General features: G+C 54.4%; 1 protein-coding gene across 5 annotated transcripts in view; it reads right to left on the bottom strand.

The window, feature by feature from the left end:
- The window catches only part of CEP72 (centrosomal protein 72), a 53051-nt gene that overhangs the window by 22167 nt on the left and 5217 nt on the right, over positions 1-25667 (bottom strand). For all 5 annotated transcript variants that reach the window (XR_010112104.1, XR_010112105.1, XM_063604129.1 and 2 more), the window contains exons 2-8: positions 23942-24069; positions 22789-22981; positions 14369-14477; positions 6569-6747; positions 4931-5143; positions 2230-2531; positions 823-958 (exon numbers count right to left, since the gene is read on the bottom strand). Coding sequence is in view for 3 of the 5 variants with exons in the window: in XM_063604129.1 (XP_063460199.1) it covers positions 823-958; positions 2230-2531; positions 4931-5143; positions 6569-6747; positions 14369-14477; positions 22789-22981; positions 23942-24069 (1260 nt within the window). In the remaining 2 variants the exon portion in view is untranslated. The remainder of the gene's footprint in view (positions 1-822; positions 959-2229; positions 2532-4930; positions 5144-6568; positions 6748-14368; positions 14478-22788; positions 22982-23941; positions 24070-25667) is intronic.

The raw sequence follows: 25667 nt of genomic DNA, 5'->3' as shown, positions 1-25667 counted from the left end.
GCCTGGGCCTGGGACAGTCCCCCCGCCACCGACGATGACAAGCTCAGGAGGCTCCCACAGGACACCAGCCTAGGGAGAGGAGAGGTTTATGGGGCTGGGGTCCAGGTGGGCTGCGACTGCAGGGCGTCCTCATTCTAGGAGCTGAGGGGCTATAACACTGCAAGGCGCACTCAGACAGCTCAGAGCCGTGCCCAGGGTCTGCGGGGAGAAGCACACTGGCTAGGCTCCTGAGGGACACACACAGCCACACCCCAGGATGCAGGACAAAGAGAAGGTGCCACTGGGGACGGCATCTCCTGGTCTCCCAGTGTGACCCTGGATGAGGGAGGCCCCAGTGTGCTCATGTACGGGTTGCCTGGTAGAATCGAACAGACCCAAGTCCTCTCTGGGGAGGGACCACCCTCCTGGGTCCCACACCAACCAAACGCTCTGCAATCCAGGCCCAGCACAGGCTACACGTCTGGATCGGGGGAGAAGATGCTGAGCAGCTTCCAAACTCCAAATCCCCATGTGATCACAGCCATCAGAACCAAGCCCCTTTGGACAGCATTTTGAGCAAAATGAGGTGACAGGCCCCCCAACACCCCAGAGCACAGCGGGGGACCCACAGGTCCAGGCCCATGTGGTGTCTCCCGAGAGCCCTGGACAGTGTGAGATGCAAAGACTGCCAGGGAGGGCCCAGGCGCGGGACCATCACACGCTCGTGCGAGGGGACATAGGACACCTGGGGCTGAGATGACTCCTAGGTCACCACACGCAGAGGACCCCGGAACCCACACAGACGCTGCCTACAGGGCAAGAGCAGCGGCCGCCCTGACTCACCAAGGAATGCCTCGTTGCTGTGCAGGGACCTGCAGCCACCCCAGCTCCTGTCCACCAGGTCCAAGAGCGTCTCCAGGAGCGCCGCCTGCAGGGCCGTCTTCTTCCCGGGTAGAGCCGAGTGTGACCCGGGAGACGGCTGTGATGGAAACAACAGCATGAGGCCAGCGAGTCAGTAACTGAGGTCCTGAATGCCAGCAGGTGCCCAAGCGCACCCTGGGATGCCCTCGCACCACGGAGGGGAGGACAGGTGCCCTGAGGCCCCAGCCCTGAGCCAGGTGGAGGGCGGCTCAGCAGTGCCTGCCCAGTGAGGCTTAGCCAGGTGCACCGGTCCTGGATGAGCGAGGTCTCGATGACAGGACAGGACGGGGCCCACACATTCCCAACTCAAGCAGGCCCCAGACTCCTCCCCTCAACCCAGACAGGGAAGCGGAAGACACACCCAGGCCGCAGTCAGAGCCTGTGTTCAAAAGGAGCTGCCCAGGAAGCAGCCTGCGCCCACAGTCAGGCTGGTAGAGGGTGCCAGACGCTGTCCCCAGCAATGGCCCGGAGTCAAACAATAACCCTGAAACAGACCGCCCACCTCCCCCATCTCTGCCTCCTTCCAGCTCAGGACCTGCCGGGGACGTCAAACACGCCCCACCCAGCTCTGGGACCCCCCCACCAGCCCATGCTGCTACGGAGCTGCCTCTAGCTCCGGCCATGCCTCCCTTCCTGTCCCACAGTTCCGCACCTTCACGCTCCTCTGCCTGCATGGGAGTCTGAAGCCCTCATTGTGGCAAGTACCAAGTGAACAGCCCCTGCCTGTTCCCCTCTGGGTGGTCTGCACTCATGTCTACAGCAGGTGTGTCTCAACGCCTCTGACTGGGCCTGCGCCAGTTGTCCCCCTGACCTCTAGGTCACCCTGAGGGCGGAGTGACTCGGTCTCTCATCACAGCGACCTCCAGGATCCTCCCCTCACGAAAGGGTCATCAATGGCTCAGCCGGCCAAGATGCCCGATTCCAGCTTTGGAGACAAATGCCCTGTGCACCGTAAGGCAGAGTCCCCTCTCTCCACCACGGGGCTTCCACTCAGAACAGCAGCGCAGGACAGCGTGTGGCACAGAGGCACACGTCCAACAAAACGCAGCAGCAAGCGCCCTGGAACCCTAAGTGTGATGATTCCCTTTATCCTGGGACACGGTCAGTGCCGTAGGCGTAATCACGGCACCACCGTAACAGCCCCGCATCAGGGAGGGACACAGTCAGTGCCGTAGGCGTAATCACGGCCCCGCCAAAGCCGTAACAGCCCCGCATCAGGGAGGAACACAGTCAGTGCCGTAGGCGTAATCACGGCCCCACCAAAGCCGTAACAGCCCCGCATTAGGGAGGCGGTGCCGTGGGCCTGCTGCTCCCCAGCCCTTCTCTCACCTCTCTGGTGTCGGTCACACCCCGAGACCTCTGCTCCTCAGTCTCCGAGGCCTCAGGCTGAGACAAGGTCCTCCCGTTCCTGCTTTCTGAGCTGTCCTGTCTGCTCAGGCTCTCCTCGGGCACGGAGGACCCATGAGTTCTCTCCAGGCAGCCCAAACCCTCCTGGTCCGAAAACGTCTGGAATCTTCCAACAGGCATTCTTCGCTTCCTGCACTTTCCGGGGGCTGGCAGGGGACCAGGCACCATTTCTGCTGACAAATCCAACTTCTGAGAAGAGGCCGAGTCCTCGGTATCCACGGAGTCTGAGATACAGAGAGGATGGGGCGCACGTCAGGCCAAATTCTCTGGGTGCAGTGTTCAGCACTGTAACTTTTAAAAGGCATGTGTGTGCCCATGTATATACACACATGGACACACACGCACACTTACATATGTACACGCACACCTATCCACGTGCATACATACATCCGTACACCTGCACAAAGACACACGCAGAGGGAGGGTGCCGAGGGAAGAAAGGGGCATACTGGGGCACACGTGCTAACACGCAAACTCTGGGGGAGTCTGGATGAAGCAGACACGGACCGCCCAGCTTAGCGTGTTCACCCCGTGATGACCGACGTGCAATACGCTTCAACAACGCCTTCCAAACAACGTCTAAGCACACGCCCATCTCTGAAGACAAGTGAAGTGACAGACTCTGATGGTCCCTAAAGTGGTGGGTCCTGTGCACTGTACCGACCACTAAGCCCCCAGGACACACAAGACCCGGGGGAGGGCGAACTTGTCTGTGGAAGGACAATGAAGGCAGGAGAAGGCACAAAACGGGCACAGCCTTGGCCTCCACCACGGCCTGCTCAACTCAAGATGACCCACCACATCCTGCAGCGGCTGACAGACAACCTGGCTAGGACCCCTGCCTCTCACCAGTTGGGCATGAGCAAGCTTCCAGGAGGTGCCAGGGTCATGCGAGACAAGGTTTCTCTTTTTTTTTTTTTTTTGAGTTGGAGTCTTGCTCTGTTGCCCAGGCTGGAGTGTAGTGATGCCATCTAGGCTCACTGCAACCTCCACCTCCCAGGTTCAAGCGATTCTCATGCCTCAGCCTCCTGAGTAGCTAGGACTATAGGTGCCCGCCACCATGCCCAGCTATTTTTGTATATTTAGTAGAGACCTGGTTTCACCATGTTGGCCAGGCTGGTCTTAAACTCCTGACCTCAAATGATCCGCCTGCCTCGGCCTCCCAAAATGTTGGGATTACAGGCGTGAGCCACTGTGTCTGGCCTGCTCACGGCAGGAGGTCTTCTGATACTTACGCCACATAGGTGGCCATCACATGGTATCACGTGACGCTCTTGGTTAACTTTTCTCGCCTTTGATTTTCAAAATGTAGCTATTGCCATAACCTGGGCCCATACACTTAAAAGAAGTGTGTGTGCATTAGTGAGAGGGTGAGGGAGGGTGTGCACACACACTCGTGCAGAGAAAAAGCACCTATTTACCAACCATGAATCTAAACCATGAATGGATTATAAATTTCAATGTGCTGCATTCTTTCCAAAGACATTTTGGAGAGTTCCACAAACAAATAAATACACAGAGAACAGGAGAAATTTCATAGTAAAAGCAAACGTTGTGAAAAATATTTAACTACTTAAAAAGGAACTGAAGGGAGTAAAAGTTGACAGGGATTTCATGTTGCTGTAGTTCGAAGGAACCCCCCAAAGTTCCTAGGCTGGAAACTTATTGCCACTCTAACAGTATTAAGCGGAGGGCCTTTAAGAGGTGAACAGGTCACAGGGCCAGCCCTCAGGGAGGCGGGAATGCTGTAGCGCAAGGCTGGGTTCCCGATAAAGGATGAGTCTGGAACAGGTCACAGGGCCAGCCCTCAGGGAGGCGGGAATGCTGTAGCGCAAGGCTGGGTTCCCGATAAAGGATGAGTCTGGAACAGGTCACAGGGCCAGCCCTCAGGGAGGCGGGAATGCTGTAGCGCAGGGCTGGGTTCCCGATAAAGGGTGAGTCTGGAACAGGTCACAGGGCCAGCCCTCAGGGAGGCGGGAATGCTGTAGCGCAGGGCTGGGTTCCCGATAAAGGGTGAGTCTGGAACAGGTCACAGGGCCAGCCCTCAGGGAGGCGGGAATGCTGTAGCGCAGGGCTGGGTTCCCGATAAAGGGTGAGTCTGGAACAGGTCACAGGGCAGCCCTCAGGGAGGCGGGAATGCTGTAGCGCAGGGCTGGGTTCCCGATAAAGGATGAGTCTGGAACAGGTCACAGGGCCAGCCCTCAGGGAGGCGGGAATGCTGTAGCGCAGGGCTGGGTTCCCGATAAAGGGTGAGTCTGGAACAGGTCACAGGGCAGCCCTCAGGGAGGCGGGAATGCTGTAGCGCAGGGCTGGGTTCCCGATAAAGGATGAGTCTGGAACAGGTCACAGGGCCAGCCCTCAGGGAGGCGGGAATGCTGTAGCGCAGGGCTGGGTTCCTGATAAAGGATGAGTCTAGCTCCATTTCTCTGTCTTGAGCTTGCTTCTGCCTGCACCATGCTTCCGCCTGTGCCACGGGAGGACCAGCACCAGGTGCCGGCACCGTGCTCTTGGACTTCCCAGCCTCCAGAACCATGAGCCACATAAGCTTCTGTTCTTTATAAATTACTCGGTCTGTGGTTTTCTGTTACAGCAACAGAAAACAGACTAAGACACGCGTAAATACCTGGGTGTGGGGTGAAGTACGCGTGTGGCCCGGGGGCACGGGAGGCCTCCGGCTCCGCTCCATAGGGTGGCGGAAGCTCTCCACAGAGCTGGCTCCAAGGCGTCTTCTCCAGACAGCACCCTCTGCAGCTGCTCCTCCTCGTCTCACGGCCCTGCTTCCCGGAGTCCCCACACTGGTACTGTACCAACTGCGGGCTCAACAGATGTCTGGATTCTATTAAAATATTGTAAATAAAATATTTCATAAAATATTGTAAAAGTTTTATTTCATTAAAAATTACATTTTAAGCTTCTGAATAGTGTATGGTATCTGTTAGACCGAGGGGTTAATCACGTGCTGGGTGACACCGAAGTGAATCCACAGTGACTTCTAACAGCAAGAGAGCTTGGAACTGGGAACTGGCGCCACTCGCCTGCGAGACTCAGGACAAGGCTGCAAGAATCCAGCAGCATGAAGTGGAGCAAAGTCAGACAAAATGATGCACAAAACAGAAGAGAGAGTCCAGACAGTCTCAATACAAAATTAGCTGGGTGTGGTGGTGGGCGCCTGTAGTCCCAGCTACTTGGGAGGCTGAGGCAGGAGAATCACTTGAACCCGGGAGGCAGAGGCTGCAGCGAGCCAAGATCGCGCCACTGCACTCCAGCCTGGGCGGCAGAGCAAAACTCCATCTCAAAATAAACAAAACAAAAAACAAAATGAACTGTGCCCTTCATAAACTGGACTGTACTGAAATTAAAACTTGTGCTCTTCAAAGCACTGTTCAGACAATGAAAAGGCCAGCCACAGAAGGGAGGAAATGGGCAGCCCTTGTGCCTGAGAAAGGGCCTGTGTCAAAACCACCAAGATCTCTTAGGACTCAATACTAAGAGAAGCAACCCCAGAACAAAGGTGGGCAGACCTGGAGAGAAAAGAAGAGACAGGCACGGCCAGTATCTCAACAGCAGTGGGATGCAAATTAAAGCCATAAACACGGACCACAACCCCCTGACAGAGCAGCTAGGATTAAAGGACTCAGCTCCCAGTGCCGGCAAGGACATGGCTCGAGCACCGCTGCCACAGGGCAGATGTCCTTGCACAGATGAACCTAAGATTTCAGTCCAAACTCAGGTCTCCACCTGTTGTTTCCATGAAAAGTTCTCAGAAACTCACAGTAGAGGTGGAATAAATGAAGCTAAAGCCCATCAGCACATCCCAGTGGAGGGCAGTGCCACCGGGCAAGGGAGTCTCCGAGACACCCTTGCTGGGATCTACAGGTCTGCACGTGGCGGCCTGAGCTCAGGGTTTCCTGCAAGTTCGGTGACTATGCCCCCTGCAGCTGCCGCAGATGTCAGCCCCATTTGCCACAGGACACTAGGCTTCTTGTCTATTTTAGACAGTTTGCCTTTTCCTGTGATCTCAGAAGGATACAATTTAAACCATCATGCAGTATGACTACACTCAAATATGTTAACTTTCTCCTTTTATAACTCTGTAGTCCAAATGGCTGGCATTCGAAAGCACACAAAGACACATCATGAAGATCCTACCCTTAAAGGTAAGTTCCACAAAAAGAGCAACTGTGGACTCCAAGGCCAGTGACGACTATATATATCCCAGAGCCAGCAGACCCACTGGCCTCCTGGCAGATGAGCAGCGCACCTTGGGAACCACGAGAGTCGGCCTCACGCCCCTTCTGGCTGAAGCTCGTGCTCCCGGGAGGCCTGCCGAGGTCCCACTCGCACTCTGCTATGAGGTTCAGGACTGCCTCGTCATCCGCATCCATGACCAGGCTCTGCTTGGCCAAGGCCTCGGTGCACTTGGCTCTGGGGTGGTGCGGTCTGTAAGGAAAAGCAAACTCATCAGCATCACTCAAGCCAGCCATATGCTCTGGCCCACGCAGACCAGGAGAAAGAAAATTCCTGCACAGTCTCTGAGAGAAGCAGCGTGCTGCAAACGTGGGGCAGCCGGGTCCTGTTGCTTCCACTGCAGTGATGCTAAAGAGTGACTCACCAAGGACAATCGGTGAGCAACAGCCAGGTTACGTGATAACATGACAGCATCCCAGCACTGGACAGAACCCCACCAGGACTGGTCCAAATCCCGGCACTGGACAGAACCCCACCAGGACTGGGCCAAATCCCGGCACTGGACAGAACCACACCAGGACTGGTCCAAATCCCGGCACTGGACAGAACCCCTCCAGGACTGGGCCAAATCCCGGCACTGGACAGAACCCCACCAGGACTGGGCCAAATCCCGGCACTGGACAGAACCCCACCAGGACTGGTCCAAATCCCGGCACTGGACAGAACCCCACCAGGACTGGGCCAAATCCCGGCACTGGACAGAACCCCACCAGCACTGGTCCAAATCCCGGCACTGGACAGAACCCCACCAGGACTGGTCCAAATCCCGGCACTGGACAGAACCCCACCAGGACTGGTCCAAATCCCGGCACTGGACAGAACCCCACCAGGACTGGGCCAAATCCCGGCACTGGACAGAACCCCACCAGGACTGGGCCAAATCCCGGCACTGGACAGAACCCCTCCAGGACTGGTCTAAATCCCAGCACTGGACAGAACCCCACCAGGACTGGTCCAAATCCCGGCACTGGACAGAACCCCACCAGGACTGGGCCAAATCCCGGCACTGGACAGAACCCCACCAGGACAGGGCCAAATCCCGGCACTGGACAGAACCCCACCAGGACTGGGTCAAATCCCGGCACTGGACAGACCCCTCCAGGACTGGGCCAAATCCCGGCACTGGACAGAACCCCACCAGGACTGGGTCAAATCCCGGCACTGGACAGACCCCTCCAAGACTGGGCCAAATCCCGGCACTGGACAGAACCCCACCAGGACTGGGCCAAATCCCGGCACTGGACAGAACCACACCAGGACTGGTCCAAATCCCAGCACTGGACAGAACCCCACCAGGACTGGGCCAAATCCCGGCACTGGACAGAACCCCACCAGCACTGGTCCAAATCCCGGCACTGGACAGAACCCCACCAGGACTGGTCCAAATCCCGGCACTGGACAGAACCCCTCCAGGACTGGTCCAAATCCCGGCACTGGACAGAACCCCACCAGGACTGGTCCAAATCCCGGCACTGGACAGAACCCCACCAGGACTGGGCCAAATCCCGGCACTGGACAGAACCCCACCAGGACTGGGCCAAATCCCGGCACTGGACAGAACCCCACCAGGACTGGGCCAAATCCCGGCACTGGACAGAACCCCACCAGGACTGGTCCAAATCCCGGCACTGGACAGAACCCCACCAGGACTGGTCCAAATCCCGGCACTGGACAGAACCACACCAGGACAGGGTCAAATCCCGGCACTGGACAGAACCCCACCAGGACTGGGCCAAATCCCGGCACTGGACAGAACCCCACCAGGACTGGGTCAAATCCCGGCACTGGACAGAACCCCACCAGGACTGGTCCAAATCCCGGCACTGGACAGAACCCCACCAGGACAGGGCCAAATCCCGGCACTGGACAGAACCCCACCAGGACTGGTCTAAATCCCGGCACTGGACAGAACCCCACCAGGACTGGGTCAAATCCCGGCACTGGACAGAACCACACCAGGACTGGGCCAAATCCCGGCACTGGACAGAACCCCACCAGGACTGGGCCAAATCCCGGCACTGGACAGAACCCCACCAGGACTGGGTCAAATCCCGGCACTGGACAGAACCCCTCCAGGACTGGTCCAAATCCCGGCACTGGACAGAACCCCACCAGGACTGGGCCAAATCCCGGCGCTGGACAGAACCACACCAGGACTGGGCCAAATCCCGGCACTGGACAGAACCCCACCAGGACTGGGCCAAATCCCGGCACTGGACAGAACCCCACCAGGACTGGGCCAAATCCCGGCACTGGACAGAACCCCACCAGGACTGGTCTAAATCCCGGCACTGGACAGAACCCCACCAGGACTGGGCCAAATCCCGGCACTGGACAGAACCCCACCAGGACTGGGCCAAATCCCGGCACTGGACAGAACCCCACCAGGACTGGGCCAAATCCCGGCACTGGACAGAACCCCACCAGGACTGGGCCAAATCCCGGCGCTGGACAGAACCCCACCAGGACTGGGCCAAATCCCGGCGCTGGACAGAACCCCACCAGGACTGGGCCAAATCCCGGCGCTGGACAGAACCCCACCAGGACTGGTCCAAATCCCGGCGCTGGACAGAACCCCACCAGGACTGGGCCAAATCCCGGCACTGGACAGAACCCCACCAGGACTGGGCCAAATCCCGGCACTGGACAGAACCCCTCCAGGACTGGTCTAAATCCCGGCACTGGACAGAACCCCACCAGGACTGGTCCAAATCCCGGCACTGGACAGAACCCCACTAGGATTGGTTCAAAAATTAAAGTTCTGGAAGGTTCTGTTCTGCTATGTGATTACAATTTTCCTAGCACATCCACAAGGAGATACATGTGATCAAGAAAGTTAAGTGTTACAAATGTTCACTTTCACATTCAGGGAGAATGTTTCCATAATGGCTGAAATCAGAGGTGTGTCAGAATATGACCCACCTTAGCATGGTGACCCTCTATACAGAGAAGAATGTGCTCAAAGGGGACCTTGTTTCCAACAAAGGCAGTTAAGAGATATCTACACAAAACAAACCCATGGGCAGTGACCAGGAACGCTGCTTTTGTGAGTGGCTCATGACACGACACCTGGTCCACCCGAGGACAGTCCCACTCCCCGGGGCCTGCGACCTGAGTTCTCCAGAAGCTGCACAAAGAAGGGGGCTGGGTCCTGGGGCCACTCCCCGGGGACTGCGACCTGAGTTCTCCAGAAGCTGCACAAAGAAGGGGGCTGGGTCCTGGGGCCACTCCCCGGGGACGGCGACCAGAGTTCTCCAGAAGCTGCACAAAGAAGGGGGCTGGGTCCTGGGGCCACTCCCCGGGGACTGCAATCTGAGTTCTCCAGAAGCTGCACAAAGAAGGGGGCTGGGTCCTGGGGCCACTCCCCGGGGACTGCAACCTGAGTTCTCCAGAACACTGCACAAAGAAGGGGGCCTGGGTCCTGGGGCCACTCCCCGGGGCCTGTGACCTGAGTTCTCCTGAACACTGCACAAAGAAGGGGGCTGGGTCCTGGGGCCACTCCCCGGGGACTGCAATCTGAGTTCTCCAGAAGCTGCACAAAGAAGGGGCCTGGGTCCTGGGAACACTCCCCGGGGACGGCGACCTGAGTTCTCCAGAAGCTGCACAAAGAAGGGGCCTGGGTCCTGGAGCCACTCCCCGGGGACTGCAACCTGAGTTCTCCAGAAGCTGCACAAAGAAGGGGGCTGGGTCCTGGGGCCACTCCCCGGGGCCTGCAACCTGAGTTCTCCAGAACACTGCACAAAGAAGGGGGCTGGGTCCTGGGGCCACTCCCCGGGGACTGCAACCTGAGTTCTCCAGAAGCTGCACAAAGAAGGGGCCTGGGTCCTGGGGCCACTCCCTGGGGACTGCAACCTGAGTTCTCCAGAACACTGCACAAAGAAGGGGCCTGGGTCCTGGGGCCACTCCCCGGGGACTGCAACCTGAGTTCTCCAGAAGCTGCACAAAGAAGGGGCCTGGGTCCTGGGGCCAGGACCTCCCTGAAGCCTGACACTGAGCACAGTTCCTTGGGCGTCCCCCACCTCCTCTGTGCGATATGGATGTTGACCCACGTCATCTTCCACTCTCATCTCTGTGATAGTTCAGTCTTGAGATGATCAAAGACGGGAACTGTGGACAATCTCAACTGAGAAAATCCATGACTGACGCTTTCACGCCGGGACACAACGATTCTGAACGTCCACAAAGACGACCCGGCGGGCGTGTCAATCACTAACCCTCATGTCTGTGCCACTTCGCTATGAAGCATATTCTGTTCTCATCATCTAGAGGTTAAAAGTCGCGTGTGGTATAAAGAGTAATCTTACGTGCAGTGGCGCTCCATGTCTGCACGCACCGAGTGACGCTCCGTGCCCGCGCGCACCCTGAGAAAGCAGGAAAGTGCATCCACACGTTGCCGCTGGTCACGGTCAGCAGCGTGAATGGCGGGGGAAGACTTTTACTCCCTTTCTTTTCATCAGTTTCTGTGATGTTTGTGACTTTTACACCAACCAAACACTACTGTAAAGTTTTAATAAGTAAATGTGAGGCCAAGTAAAATACTATTTTTTGACTAGAATACAGCATTTCCAACCACGCGGAATAAGTGCTTCCTTTATTCCTATATGTATTATAACAGAAGAGAAAAAATTGAAACAATCTCGTAGATCAGAATAAAAATGTATTTGGAGTGGTGTCAGCAAAAAATGGCAGACAAAAGAGCTCCAAATTCTAGTCCTCCGTAAAAAAGCAACTATATAAAAAACAAGAAAAGGTATCAGAATGAGCTTTTTTGGAACTCAGAACCCAGCTAGCAACTGTGCAGGAAAACAGCCAGTTTTCAGTACAGACAGTGACTGTGACACTCTAACCCACCGAGTCCGCTCCCCAATCCCAGCTCAAGGGTAGCTGTGGAAACGCCAGCCTGAGTTCCATGTACAGGTTTAGCAGCCCTAATCCAAAAGTTCAAAATTCGTAACACGCAAAGGAAATGTTAACTAAGAAAAAAGAAAACACGAATAACCGACATGAAAGAGGGGTTATCACCACAGATCCCAGAGACATTAAAAGGGAAACAAAAGAATGTGATGAAAATCTATCCAGGCCCACCAACGTGACAACTCAGATGAGACGACCAATTCCTCGAAAGAAACAATCTGCCAAAACAGACAAACTGTAGAGATCTCTATTAAAGAAATCAAGTCAATAGTTAATAACCTTCCAAAACAGAAAGTACCAGGCCAGATGGGCTCACTGTACAGAAGAAAGTATATCAAATCTCTACAGTATCTGCCAGAAGATGGAAGCAGAGAGATGACTTCCTAACTCATTCTATGCGGTCAGCATGACCCTAAAACCAAAACCAGACAAAGGCAATATAAGAAAACCACAGGCCAGTATCTCTTATGAATAGACACAAAAATCCTCAATTAAAAAAATCAGCAAACTGAATTCAACAATCCAACAGAATTCCATACCACAATCAGGCAGGATTTATTCTAGGTATGCACGGCTGGCTCAACATTTACTTCTATTTTTCTTACAGACAGGGTCTCACTCTGTCACCCAGGTTAGAGTGCAGTGGTGCGATCAGAGCTCACTGCAGCCTCCAACTCCCAGGCTCAGGGGGTCTTCCTGCCTCCCGAGTAGCTGGGACTACAGGCATGCACCACCATACCCAGTTAATTAAGAAAAAAAAAAAGTTTTCTTACAGACAGAGTCTCACTATGTTGTCCAGGCTGGTCTCAAACTCTTGGCCTCAAGCAATCCTCCCACCTTGGCCTCCCAAAGCACTGAGATTACAGGTGTGAGCCACTGTGCCTGGCCCGGTTCAATGTTTGAAAATCCTTCACAGCAACAGGCTGAAGGAGAAAATCACAAGATCACATCACAGATGCAGAAAAAGCATTTGGCAAAATCTAACACTCCTTCATGATGATTCCTTTCAGCAAACTGAGAGTGGAAGACAGCCTTCTCCGCATGAAGACAACACCTATCATCCATGGCCAGCAGGCGCAAGGCTGCGCTGGAAACCAGATGCTCTCCCACCAAGACAGGAGGTGAGGCAAGGATGCTCCCTCTCGCCAGACTTCCCAACATCATGCTGGAAGCCCCAGATAAGGCAGTAAGGTAAGAAAAGGAAATAAAAGGTATACCGATCCGGAAGGAAAGAATAAAACTGTTCACAGATGACATGATTTTCTATGTAAAAAATGACAAAGAATCCAAAAGAAAACCCCATGAAACTAACAAGTGATGACAGCCAGGGTGCAGGATTCCAGGTGTCAGGAGTGGCGCACTGTGCCGCCCCCCTGCCCCCCACCCAAAAGACATGTTGAAGTCCTTAACCCACTGCCTCAGAATGCAACCTTTCTTGGAAACAGCGTCTTACAGAGGCAATCAAATTACCATGAGGCCATTAAGGTGGGGCCTGATCCACGATCACTGGTGTCCTTCTAAGAAGGGGAAACCTGGCCCCGTAGAGAGACAGGCACAGAGGAGAGATTCTGTGAAGAGACATAGGGGAAGACGGCCTGTGAGAGCATGGCTGGAGGGAGGCCCTCGAGACAAACAACGCCAGCGGCTGCGTAGACCACCAGCAGCCAGGAGAGGCATGAACAGCTTCTCCCGCACGGCTCACATGAGCAGAAGGTGCAGGTACCAGAGTGCCGCTGTCCACGCAGCAAGTAGTCTGGTTTGAAATGGGGTGATGGGGGCTGCAGGACAGGTATCTGAGGGAAGAGGCGATCCCAAGGATGCAGAGCCATTTCGGAGACACTGGAACAGAAGGCAGCAAAAAACGGCCCAAATCGGGCCCCTGCCTGCGCTGTGCGTGGGCATCTTACGGGCACACTGTCCTGGCTTCCGTGCTGCCAATGGCTGCCTCTGCCCTGCAAAGGCAGAGCTAAGAAGATGGGACAGAGGTCACGCAGCCTCCAGGGCCCAAAACATTCACACAAAAAAGCTGACTGATCCCTGCACTAGGAGTTTAAAATGAGTGGAGGCATCTCACACAAGAAAAAAAATGATTTGATTAAAAGCCTCAGACAAGACAAATGGTACTCAAGAAAGTGTACAATCCGACCACTTCCCACGGCTATGCAGACAGAGTCCACTGATTTCTGCCCCTTGAATCAACCCATAAACAAAGCACGAAGTCTCTCTAGGGTTTTGGGATACACGCAGATACTATCAACCGAACATAGACATGCAGGCAGCAGGGCTGGGGCTGCAAGGGGAAGCAGGCCCGGCTCACACACACGCCCACGGTCTCCGAAGGCGGCCTCACCAGCACCAGCCATGGGGAGGGAGACAGGAGGGCGCATCCCGGCACCGTCACAGAAAGGGTGGGGGAGGAAGAAGTTCTCCTCGATCCAGGCAGATGGGTCCTGCTGAATGTGCTCACGGCCGGAAGCGGGATTTGGCCGGATGGGCAGCTACGGGTCCTGCTGAATGTGCTCACGGCCGGAAGCAGGATTTGGCTGGATGGGCAGCTAAGAAAGTAGCTGAAGCGAGAGCTGGAAGCAGAGGCAGCCACAGACGTGAGAGCTGCCAGCCCCGGGAAAGGGACAGGACAAGCCCTTTGCTGAGTTGATTTTACACATATTACCTTAATCTACAGTTTCGATATTAAAAATTACTCCTAGGAATGTGGAGAACAGGAGAGAGGCCCCGTCCCACTGTCCGCGGAGTCCCCGCCAGCCAGGCTCTGCCCTTCCTCCCTCCTGGTGGCCACCTCTGGAGAGTGACCAGCACACAGTGAATGACGTTCGGTTAATCCTCCTGACAGCAGGCCAGTGAGATACACTCTGGGCGTCCGTAGCACTTCCGTTCATACCTGCCCTCTTTCAAAGAAGCTGGGACGCTCTCTTTGGAGTCGAGTGAGTCCTCTGATGCAAAATGCAGTCGGGAAGCCTTCCGCTCGCTCTCTCTCACGGGGCGATCGTCTAGAAGAAAAGGCCACACAAGACTGCGCAGGTGGCAAGCGGTGGGCGGCTGCATCCACCCTGGGGCATCTACACGGGGCAGGGTGTCCATCCCCTCGGGGCCAGCCCTGCTCCCGCTAACCTAGCACCGGAATGCTGGGCTCTGGTGGTCCCACAGCTTCCTGGCGATGCCCAGCGTGGTGCTGAGGCCGCCTGTCCCTCAGAGCTCACTGCTGCGCACAGAAGCAGCCACACACAGATGAGGCTCACACACACACGCACACCCTTTCTCTAAAGTGCACACCGGGTGCGGGGTGGGATTCTCAAGTCACACTCAGGTAACCCAGAGAAGCCTCCAAGGAGGGAGCCTGCCCGGCCCGAGAGGCTGCAACTTCCAGGAGGCCTTTTGGGTCTGTGCTTAGGGCTGGGCCTCAGGGACGTGCGTACCTGGGGCCGCCAGGCTCCCACCCAAGAACTCCTGGAGCTTCCTCATGTAAATCCCCGAAGATAAGAAGGTCCCCAGGCCTTCAACCTTGGCGCTTTGGAACTTGCAACACATCTTAACCCCCATTTGTAATGTGAATTCTGTGACAAGTTCCCACGCTGCCTCCATTTAGCCTACAGCACGACCCAAAAACTATAGAATCACAGTAAGAAATGAGTGAGTAATAGCACAATATAATGTTCAAAGCAGAAAAACGGAGGAGTTCTGATAATCACACAAAGATGCCGAGTCAGAGGCCTCTGCAACCTGGGGCTCTCTCCACCCAGCACACAGGGCACCCCCAGGAGACACGTGCGCCAGGAGACCTGCACCCAACCCCACCCTCCCGCAACCTTTCCACCCTGGCCTTCACCAGCCCCGCACTAACGACGCATAGCTCTCTGCCCACCAAGACTCGCTTCCCTTCTGAGTCAGTTCCAAATCCCGTTACTCCAAGAACATTTCTCTGGACTGTTGTGTAAATTCTAATGCAGCATGTCCGAAGCCAACTGCAAACACACCTTCACCCCAAGCCCACCCTTTCCTGTTGGCATGGTCTCTCCAGACGCCACCTCCATCCCACACGCAGGCCCTTGCTATCTGCCTCCTCCACCACCGGGGCCTTTCCATGACCCACGCGGAGCCAAGGACCGAGCCCACTCCGGGAGGCACCACGCGGGGCAGCAGGCCGTCCCGGGGCCCCGCACCTCCGTGGTTCCTGCAGCGCCTCTGACTGCCAGCGCCACTGCTGGAAGCATCTCTCACATGCGGGGAGACGGTTGTGCTCCTTCTCTGTAGAAACGCTAAGAGGGAAGACGGTTGCGCTCCTTCTCTGTAGAAACACTAAGAGGGAGACGGTTGCGCTCCTTCTCTGTAGAAACACTAAGAGGGAAGACGGCTGCACTCCTTCTCTGTAGAAACACTAAGAGGGGAGACAGTTGCGCTCCTTCTCTGTAGAAACACTAAGAGGGAAGACGGTTGCACTCCTTCTCTGTAGAAACACTAAGAGGGAGACGGTTGCGCTCCTTCTCTGCAGAAACACTAAGAGGGAGACGGTTGCGCTCCTTCTCTGTAGAAACACTAAGAGGGAGACGGTTGCACTCCTTCTCGGCAGAAACACTAACAGGGGAGATGGTTGCGCTCCTTCTCTGTAGAAACACTAAGAGGGAGACGGTTGCACTCCTTCTCGGCAGAAACACTAACAGGGGAGATGGTTGCGCTCCTTCTCTGCAGAAACACTAAGAGGGAGACGGTTGCACTCCTTCTCGGCAGAAACACTAAGAGGGGAGACGGTTGCGCTCCTTCTCTGTAGAAACACTAAGAGGGAGACGGTTGCACTCCTTCTCGGCAGAAACACTAACAGGGGAGATGGTTGCGCTCCTTCTCTGTAGAAACACTAAGAGGGAGACGGTTGCACTCCTTCTCGGCAGAAACACTAACAGGGGAGATGGTTGCGCTCCTTCTCTGTAGAAACACTAAGAGGGAGACGGTTGCACTCCTTCTCGGCAGAAACACTAACAGGGGAGATGGTTGCGCTCCTTCTCTGTAGAAACACTAAGAGGGAGACGGTTGCGCTCCTTCTCTGTAGAAACACTAAGAGGGAAGACGGCTGCACTCCTTCTCTGTAGAAACACTAAGAGGGGAGACAGTTGCGCTCCTTCTCTGTAGAAACACTAAGAGGGAAGACGGTTGCACTCCTTCTCTGTAGAAACACTAAGAGGGAGACGGTTGCGCTCCTTCTCTGCAGAAACACTAAGAGGGAGACGGTTGCGCTCCTTCTCTGTAGAAACACTAAGAGGGAGACGGTTGCACTCCTTCTCGGCAGAAACACTAACAGGGGAGATGGTTGCGCTCCTTCTCTGTAGAAACACTAAGAGGGAGACGGTTGCACTCCTTCTCGGCAGAAACACTAACAGGGGAGATGGTTGCGCTCCTTCTCTGCAGAAACACTAAGAGGGAGACGGTTGCGCTCCTTCTCTGCAGAAACACTAAGAGGGAGACGGTTGCGCTCCTTCTCTGCAGAAACACTAAGAGGGGAGACGGTTGCGCTCCTTCTCTGCAGAAACACTAAGAGGGGAGACGGTTGCGCTCCTTCTCTGTAGAAACACTAAGAGGGAGACGGTTGCGCTCCTTCTCTGTAGAAACACTAAGAGGGAAGACGGCTGCACTCCTTCTCTGTAGAAACACTAAGAGGGGAGACAGTTGCGCTCCTTCTCTGTAGAAACACTAAGAGGGAAGACGGTTGCACTCCTTCTCTGTAGAAACACTAAGAGGGAGACGGTTGCGCTCCTTCTCTGTAGAAACACTAAGAGAGAAGACGGTTGCACTCCTTCTCTGTAGAAACACTAAGAGGGAGACGGTTGCACTCCTTCTCGGCAGAAACACTAACAGGGGAGATGGTTGCGCTCCTTCTCTGCAGAAACACTAAGAGGGAGACGGTTGCACTCCTTCTCGGCAGAAACACTAAGAGGGGAGACGGTTGCGCTCCTTCTCTGCAGAAACACTAAGAGGGAGACGGTTGCGCTCCTTCTCTGCAGAAACACTAAGAGGGGAGACGGTTGCGCTCCTTCTCTGTAGAAACACTAAGAGGGAGACGGTTGCGCTCCTTCTCTGTAGAAACACTAAGAGGGAAGACGGCTGCACTCCTTCTCTGTAGAAACACTAAGAGGGGAGACAGTTGCGCTCCTTCTCTGTAGAAACACTAAGAGGGAAGACGGTTGCACTCCTTCTCTGTAGAAACACTAAGAGGGAGACGGTTGCGCTCCTTCTCTGCAGAAACACTAAGAGGGAGACGGTTGCGCTCCTTCTCTGTAGAAACACTAAGAGGGAGACGGTTGCACTCCTTCTCGGCAGAAACACTAACAGGGGAGATGGTTGCGCTCCTTCTCTGTAGAAACACTAAGAGGGAGACGGTTGCACTCCTTCTCGGCAGAAACACTAACAGGGGAGATGGTTGCGCTCCTTCTCTGCAGAAACACTAAGAGGGAGACGGTTGCACTCCTTCTCGGCAGAAACACTAAGAGGGGAGACGGTTGCGCTCCTTCTCTGCAGAAACACTAAGAGGGAGACGGTTGCGCTCCTTCTCTGCAGAAACACTAAGAGGGGAGACGGTTGCGCTCCTTCTCTGCAGAAACACTAAGAGGGGAGACGGTTGCGCTCCTTCTCTGTAGAAACACTAAGAGGGAGACGGTTGCGCTCCTTCTCTGTAGAAACACTAAGAGGGAAGACGGTTGCGCTCCTTCTCTGCAGAAACACTAAGAGGGAGACGGTTGCGCTCCTTCTCTGCAGAAACACTAAGAGGGGAGACGGTTGCGCTCCTTCTCTGTAGAAACACTAAGAGGGAGACGGTTGCGCTCCTTCTCTGTAGAAACACTAAGAGGGAAGACGGTTGCGCTCCTTCTCTGCAGAAACACTAAGAGGGAGACGGTTGCGCTCCTTCTCTGCAGAAACACTAAGAGGGGAGACGGTTGTGCTCCTTCTCTGCAGAAACACTAAGAGGGGAGACGGTTGCGCTCCTTCTCTGTAGAAACACTAAGAGGGAGACGGTTGCGCTCCTTCTCTGTAGAAACACTAAGAGGGAAGACGGTTGCGCTCCTTCTCTGCAGAAACACTAAGAGGGAGACGGTTGCGCTCCTTCTCTGCAGAAACACTAAGAGGGGAGACGGTTGCGCTCCTTCTCGGCAGAAACACTAAGAGGGCAGACGGTTGCGCTCCTTCTCTGTAGAAACACTAAGAGGGAGACGGTTGCGCTCCTTCTCTGCAGAAACACTAAGAGGGCAGACGGTTGCGCTCCTTCTCTGTAGAAACACTAAGAGGGAGACGGTTGCGCTCCTTCTCTGCAGAAACACTAAGAGGGGAGACGGTTGCGCTCCTTCTCTGTAGAAACACTAAGAGGGCAGACGGTTGCACTCCTTCTCGGCAGAAACACTAACAGGGGAGATGGTTGCGCTCCTTCTCTGCAGAAACACTAAGAGGGAGACGGTTGCACTCCTTCTCGGCAGAAACACTAAGAGGGGAGACGGTTGCGCTCCTTCTCTGCAGAAACACTAAGAGGGCAGACGGTTGCGCTCCTTCTCTGTAGAAACACTAAGAGGGAGACGGTTGCGCTCCTTCTCTGCAGAAACACTAAGAGGGAGACGGTTGCGCTCCTTCTCTGTAGAAACACTAAGAGGGAGACGGTTGCGCTCCTTCTCTGCAGAAACACTAAGAGGGGAGACGGTTGCGCTCCTTCTCTGCAGAAACACTAAGAGAGAAGACGGTTGCGCTCCTTCTCTGTAGAAACACTAAGAGGGCAGACGGTTGCACTCCTTCTCGGCAGAAACACTAACAGGGGAGATGGTTGCGCTCCTTCTCTGCAGAAACACTAAGAGGGAGACGGTTGCGCTCCTTCTCTGCAGAAACACTAAGAGGGGAGACGGTTGCGCTCCTTCTCTGTAGAAACACTAAGAGGGCAGACGGTTGCACTCCTTCTCGGCAGAAACACTAACAGGGGAGATGGTTGCGCTCCTTCTCTGCAGAAACACTAAGAGGGAGACGGTTGCACTCCTTCTCGGCAGAAACACTAAGAGGGGAGACGGTTGCGCTCCTTCTCTGTAGAAACACTAAGAGGGAGACGGTTGCGCTCCTTCTCTGCAGAAACACTAAGAGGGGAGACGGTTGCGCTCCTTCTCTGCAGAAACACTAAGAGAGAAGACGGTTGCGCTCCTTCTCTGTAGAAACACTAAGAGGGAGACGGTTGCGCTCCTTCTCTGCAGAAACACTAAGAGGGGAGACGGTTGCGCTCCTTCTCTGCAGAAACACTAAGAGAGAAGACGGTTGCGCTCCTTCTCTGTAGAAACACTAAGAGGGAGACGGTTGCGCTCCTTCTCTGCAGAAACACTAAGAGAGAAGACGGTTGCGCTCCTTCTCTGCAGAAACACTAAGAGGGAGACGGTTGTGCTCCTTCTCTGCAGAAACACTAAGAGGGAGATGGTTGCGCTCCTTCTCTGTAGAAACACTAAGAGGGGAGACAGTTGCGCTCCTTCTCTGCAGAAACACTAAGAGGGAGACGGTTGCGCTCCTTCTCTGCAGAAACACTAAGAGGGAAGACGGCTGCGCTCCTTCTCTGTAGAAACACTAAGATTCTGAATCTAAAACTTGGATTACAGAGGCAATGATTTAGAACTGAAGACTCCAAAAATTACCCAGAATAAGGACTGTAGCTTCTGAAACAGCCAAACTCAACTGTTTATGAGTTACTTGGTTAATCGGCCAAATAAACACTACAAAACAGGCGCCTATTCCTCCCAAACCTCTTATAATTAAACAGTGAAATCCTAATTGGGTTTGGAAACAGACACTGTGTCTTGGGGGGTCCATTGTTAATGTCCATGGCCCCATCCCAGGGGGAAGAGTGTCAGGCACAGCAGCCAGGCTCTCAGGTGGCCAGCACCACGCATGCACACCACATGCTCCCAAGGAGGCGCTCCTCGCTGCCAAGAGCTGCAGCACAGAGCTCTATCCACACTGCTCAGGCTCTGGAAGGCCAGCCGCAGGGCCTGTCCAGGGCCCAGCACTTGCCACATGAGTGGGTGAGCCAGGGTCTTCCCTGTCAGTGATGCTGGGAGCTAGGTCTCACTTTGGCCACACAGACGCCCTGAGCGCCTCCCAGCCCTTGCAGAGCAGCAAATGCACCCCAGTTGCTGCCCTCCCATCCAATGCTCCTGCCACTGCCAACTGCCAGCCCCCAGTGCCCAGGGAGCTGAGCTCCTGCAAGAGCAAAGTCCACCAGGACCCAGGGATACTGTCAGCTCCTCAAGTCACTTTTAGAAGGTCAGACAAAAATTGTTTTGATCGTTAGTTACTAAAAAAATGGTCAAACTGTGGCAGACTGGGGCATTCTTCCAAGAGGACTCCTTTAAACAGATTTCAATCCATACCACTAACCTACACTGTCACCAAACAGAGGGTGTGTGTGCTGCATGCTGACAGCTCTTTCCAGCATCTCCAGAAACTTCTCCAAGTAGCAAAGCAGTGCAGTTTAAAATGTTAGAATTTGGCCAGGCTCAGTGGCCCACGCCTGTATTCCCAGCACTTTGGGAGGCCAGGGTGGGCAGATGACTTGAGGCCAGGAGTTCGAAACCAGCCTGGCCAACATGGCAAAACCCTATCTCTACTAAAAAGACACAAATTAGCAGGGCACGGTGGCACGCGCCTGTAATCTCAGCTACTTGGGAGGCTGAGGCAGGAGTATTGCTTGAACCCGGGAGGCGGAGGTTGCAGTGAGCTGAGATCACGCCACTGCACTCCAGCCTGGGCGATGAAGCGAGACTATGTCTCAAAAATAAAATAAAATGTGAGAATTCCATTTACAAACACATGTGTGATCACATCACCATCAAGACACCGCAGGCCAGTCCTCCCTGTGATGAGGTGACACGGCCCCGCATGGCTCCATGATGGCCCCAGACAGCCTGCCCAGTCTACTCGCTGAGGCGCTCAGGTGCTCCTCCACCTGTTTTCCCACCTCCAGTGTGCAGCTTCGCTGACGTCACACGAACTTCTTGGGGCTGACAGGGTGAGGGCTGCCAGGTGTTCATCTGGTGGGTGGCAAAACCCCAGCTGGCCCTCAGTCCCGACGCCCACAATGGGCAGTACCCAGGGGCCAGGCACATCACCCACCAACGTGCTTCAGCTGCTGTTTACTTGAAATTGACATACAAATCTCAGTTCTCTGAGAGAACCTGAATGCTCCCCACAGCCGTGGAAAACCGCCTGTTCAGGACACTCGCAGTGGGGGAAAGTGCTCTGTCCTCTGTGATTCCGTTGGTCTTTTGTTCTAACAAGATAGTCGGGACTCTGTGATTCTTTTGTTTTTGATAAGGTCCTCGGTTCAGAAGGAGGGGCAGCTTTCGAACAGCGGTGCATGGTAGGTCTGACCCTAACAACAGAAGCAACCAGTGAACGTTTATAGGCCCCTGGCCATGCTGGGCAGTCTGGGAGCTTACAGATATTAACTCAGGTCTCCCCACCATGACAGGTCAACACAGCATTCTTATCCCCCCACTTCACATAGGAGGACTGAGGTAAGAGACCCTGCACCCTCTTCTTCCCCATGGACTCTGGTCAGTGTGCCCCTGGGCTGAGGCCCCAGCTCTCTCTCCTGGATCTGTGACTCGGGGTAGGGTCGGCAGAGACACCACCAGGTGCTCACAGCAACAGCAACAGCAACAATGCCTCCAGGGAGGCAGGAGGCAGATGGGAAGGTGACCTGCGGTTGCCCCAACCCAGGGACCCTCCCTACTGGGCATCGCTGTGGGGGCCCTGGAAGTTCTGCCTACAAGACTGTCATGGAAACCCTTTTCTTTCAGGAGCATGATCCAAAGGTCACTGCACATCCCCTCCCGACCCTGTCCCAGTGGTGGGGTGTGGGCGACAATGAGCTGCTTGTCCTGTGTGCTTCCAAGTGGGGCAAAACCAGGCAGCATCCTGCTGTTTAGCTGCACCTGAGATGATACCCGGGGGCTATGCGAGGAAACAGGACAGGAGATGTTCAGGAACGTGCCCAAGTCCAACAGCCATGACGCGGAGAACCAGAACAGGACGGAGCAGCCTGGTCCAGGGCTGTGCTCCCACGGCCTCAGCCCTGCGCCCTCCCAGGGTGCTCAACTTCCAGCCCTGTCCTGTCCAGACACAGGGCCTCTAGAGCTGTGTGTCTGCAGGAACTCAAGCCATCAGTATAGAAAACCAACTCCCCGTTCCAGAAGGAATCAAGCGTGTGACGTTGAGCACACAGACACCCACTACGACTCCCCGACTCCCATACCCCGCGGGGACAAAAGCATGAGCGTGGCCCTGCCTGATGCCTACCCAGCTGCTGGAGCTTGGGGAGCAGGTGCACAACAAAAAGGCGGTAGTCAGGCTCAACCTTCACCACGGGGTTCAGCCGGAAGTCCACGTCCACGAGCTCGGTTAAGGCGTGGAGCCGAAACACTTCTGCCAACGAGGAGATGCAGTTGTAGTAGAGATTGAGACTCTCCAACGCAGTCAGGTACTGAATGCCCTGTCAACAGAAAACACAGTGAATTCATTCACACTTTAAACAAGAAATACACAGTGAAATAAGCCAGCAACACACACTGACCAACCAACTTCATAAACTCATTTGCAATAAATACATGTCGTTACCAGGAAAAGTAGAAAAATGAAACGTTCTCATCTGTGAAGTTCTCTGGGCTCCACGTGGTGAGACGGTCGTTTATGGAACCTACATGTGCCGCAGCGTGACACAACTAAGCACGGCTAATATCTACCGAGGCCTCAGCGTGCAGCAAGCTGAGTGATGTGCATGCACAATTTCATTTAATCCACAGGCCGCCCTACAGGGTGAGAACCATCAGCCCCCCACTTCACAGATGAGAAAGCTGAGGCCTGGGAACGGGGAAAGATGAGGCAGCACTGGGTGTAGCCTGGGCTAGGTCCGCATCTGACTTAGAGCAGACTCCCGAGCTGGTGTCAGACGTGGCCTCCATAATGCTGAGGGACCAGGCTCAGGGCAGGTGCATCCCACGGTTCTGTCCGGGCCAATCAGGCCATGCAGACGCGGCCTCCATAATGCTCAGGCATCTGGCTCAGGGCAGGCGCATCCCACGGTTCTGTCAGGGCCAATCAGGCCATGGCAGTTGTGCACAGCTCCTCTCACCACCACCTAGGCACCTCTCTCCAGGGTGACCCCGCCAGGAGCCCAGGAGGCAGCCCCAGGCCCACTGCGCTGCCACTCAGTAAGTCTCTGGGGTCTCATTTCATTTCCTTTAAAGATATAACCATCGTCATCAGAGGGCGACAACACAACGTAACGTGATGTGTATGAAATGTAGCCCACGGTAAACACAAAAATACACAACACAAAGTACCGTATACAGGTGTAAGCAGAGGGTTACAAAACAGACTCCGTTTCTGCTGTGAATGGACTTTCCACTGATGTTGGTAGCAATAAATTTTAAGAAAGAGACCTAAAACTTACCTCCAGACTAACCAAGGAGTTGCGCGAGAGATCCAAAGATTTCAGACCTGTTAAACTCATCAGAGAATGTCCCAGGTGGGTGATCTTCTCTTGGTAAGTTCCAGGAATAGACAATGACCGAAGCTCAGCTAAGAATAGAAAAATTGTGAGATTTTAATCTTTTATTTTGAAAACAATTATAATAACGGTCAAGTTCTTGGTGTTGGATATGGAGTAGAAACTGACACAGATTCTTGGTTTAATTCAACTTTACTCAGGCTCCTGAATCTTCTCCTTGGCCATCTGTGCCCTTCCTTGTAAAGTCCAGTTTAGTGCGGCCAAAACCCCCACCCTCAATATGTGCTCAGGTTCCTCATCCCCAGATCCCATAGGTGGTGTCTGCTCACCCTGGCCTCTCTTTCACAATAATCCTGTTCAGTTGGTTTAGCCCAAATCCCCTTACTCCTCATGTGTCCTCTCAGTCATTTTCCATCCACTGCCCCCACCCTGACCCTCGGCTATACACTCCCCCCGGCCCCTGCTGTACTTGGAGTTGAGCTCCATCTCTCTCCCCCACTGCAAAATCCCAGCGCAGTGGCCCCAGGCCCACCTCAATGGTTCTGAATAACGCCTTCCTCACTGTTCCTGACAAGGGTCATTCAAAACATTTCTTCCTCTAACAGTATATGTAAAAAGATTGAAAGACAAACGTTAACACATGTGTCCTATTGTGGAATAAATCCCTTTATTTTCCCCCTTACACATTTCTGTATTTTCAGCTTTTCTCAGAGAGATATGTATCCTCGTAATCTGAAAGAGGCACCTAGAACTCAGTGCAACTCCTTTGGAGTTGGAATATCAGCACTGACGAGCAAGGAACGTACCTGAAGTTTCAGCTTATGTTTATCTCTACAATACCTCCAAGCCCACACGCTTCTTCCCACCTTTACTGCCTCTCCCTCCAAAACCGTCTCTCCCCAGGAACACCCCTCTACTTCATCTGGCGCCTCCACTTCTGGCTGCTCAATTCTGTCACCCCTTGCAGCCATCACCATCTGAAACCCATCGTCGGGTAACCTGTCTGCGTCCTCCTGTTACAACTGTGGTCAGGCTGTGCAAGCTCCACGCACCCCATAAGCAGTCATTACATCCACGTTAACTACAAGATGAAAGTTTCCATAATCAAAAAGGCAGTTTAGATCCGAATACATCAATACTTTCCTGGGAACATTTATGTTTTAGAATATGTTTTGGTTTTTTTGTTTTTGTTTTCAGATGGAGTCTTACTCTGTTGCCCATGCTGGAGTACCGTGGTGCGATCTCGGCTCACTGCAACCTCCACCTCCTAGGTTCAAGTGATTCTCCCGCCTGAGTCTCCTGAGTAGCTGGGATTACAGGGACCTGCCACCACATCCGGCTAAAACCCCACGTTTCCCTGTTTCCTCAGGTAGCCCTCAGGCATCATCTCAGGTGCAGCTAAACAGCAGGACACTGCCTGGTTTTGCCCCACTTGGAGGCACACAGACAAGCAGCTCATTGTCCCCCACACCCTGCCACCGGGACAGGGTCAGGAGGGGACAAGGTGCAGTGACCTTTGGCTCATGTTCCTGAAAGAAAAGGGTTTCCGTGACAGTCTTGTGGTTTCCTGACCACGTTGGCCAGGCTGGTCTTGAACTCCTGACCTCAGGTGATCCATCCGCCTCGGCCTCCCAAGACTACAGGCATGAGCCACCACACCCAACCAGAA

Source organism: Pan paniscus, chromosome 4, assembly GCF_029289425.2.
Source record: "Pan paniscus chromosome 4, NHGRI_mPanPan1-v2.0_pri, whole genome shotgun sequence".
Classification (NCBI taxonomy): Eukaryota; Metazoa; Chordata; class Mammalia; order Primates; family Hominidae; genus Pan; species Pan paniscus.
Note: the sequence above shows the minus strand (reverse complement) of the source record. Positions and strands in the feature narration are given on the sequence as shown.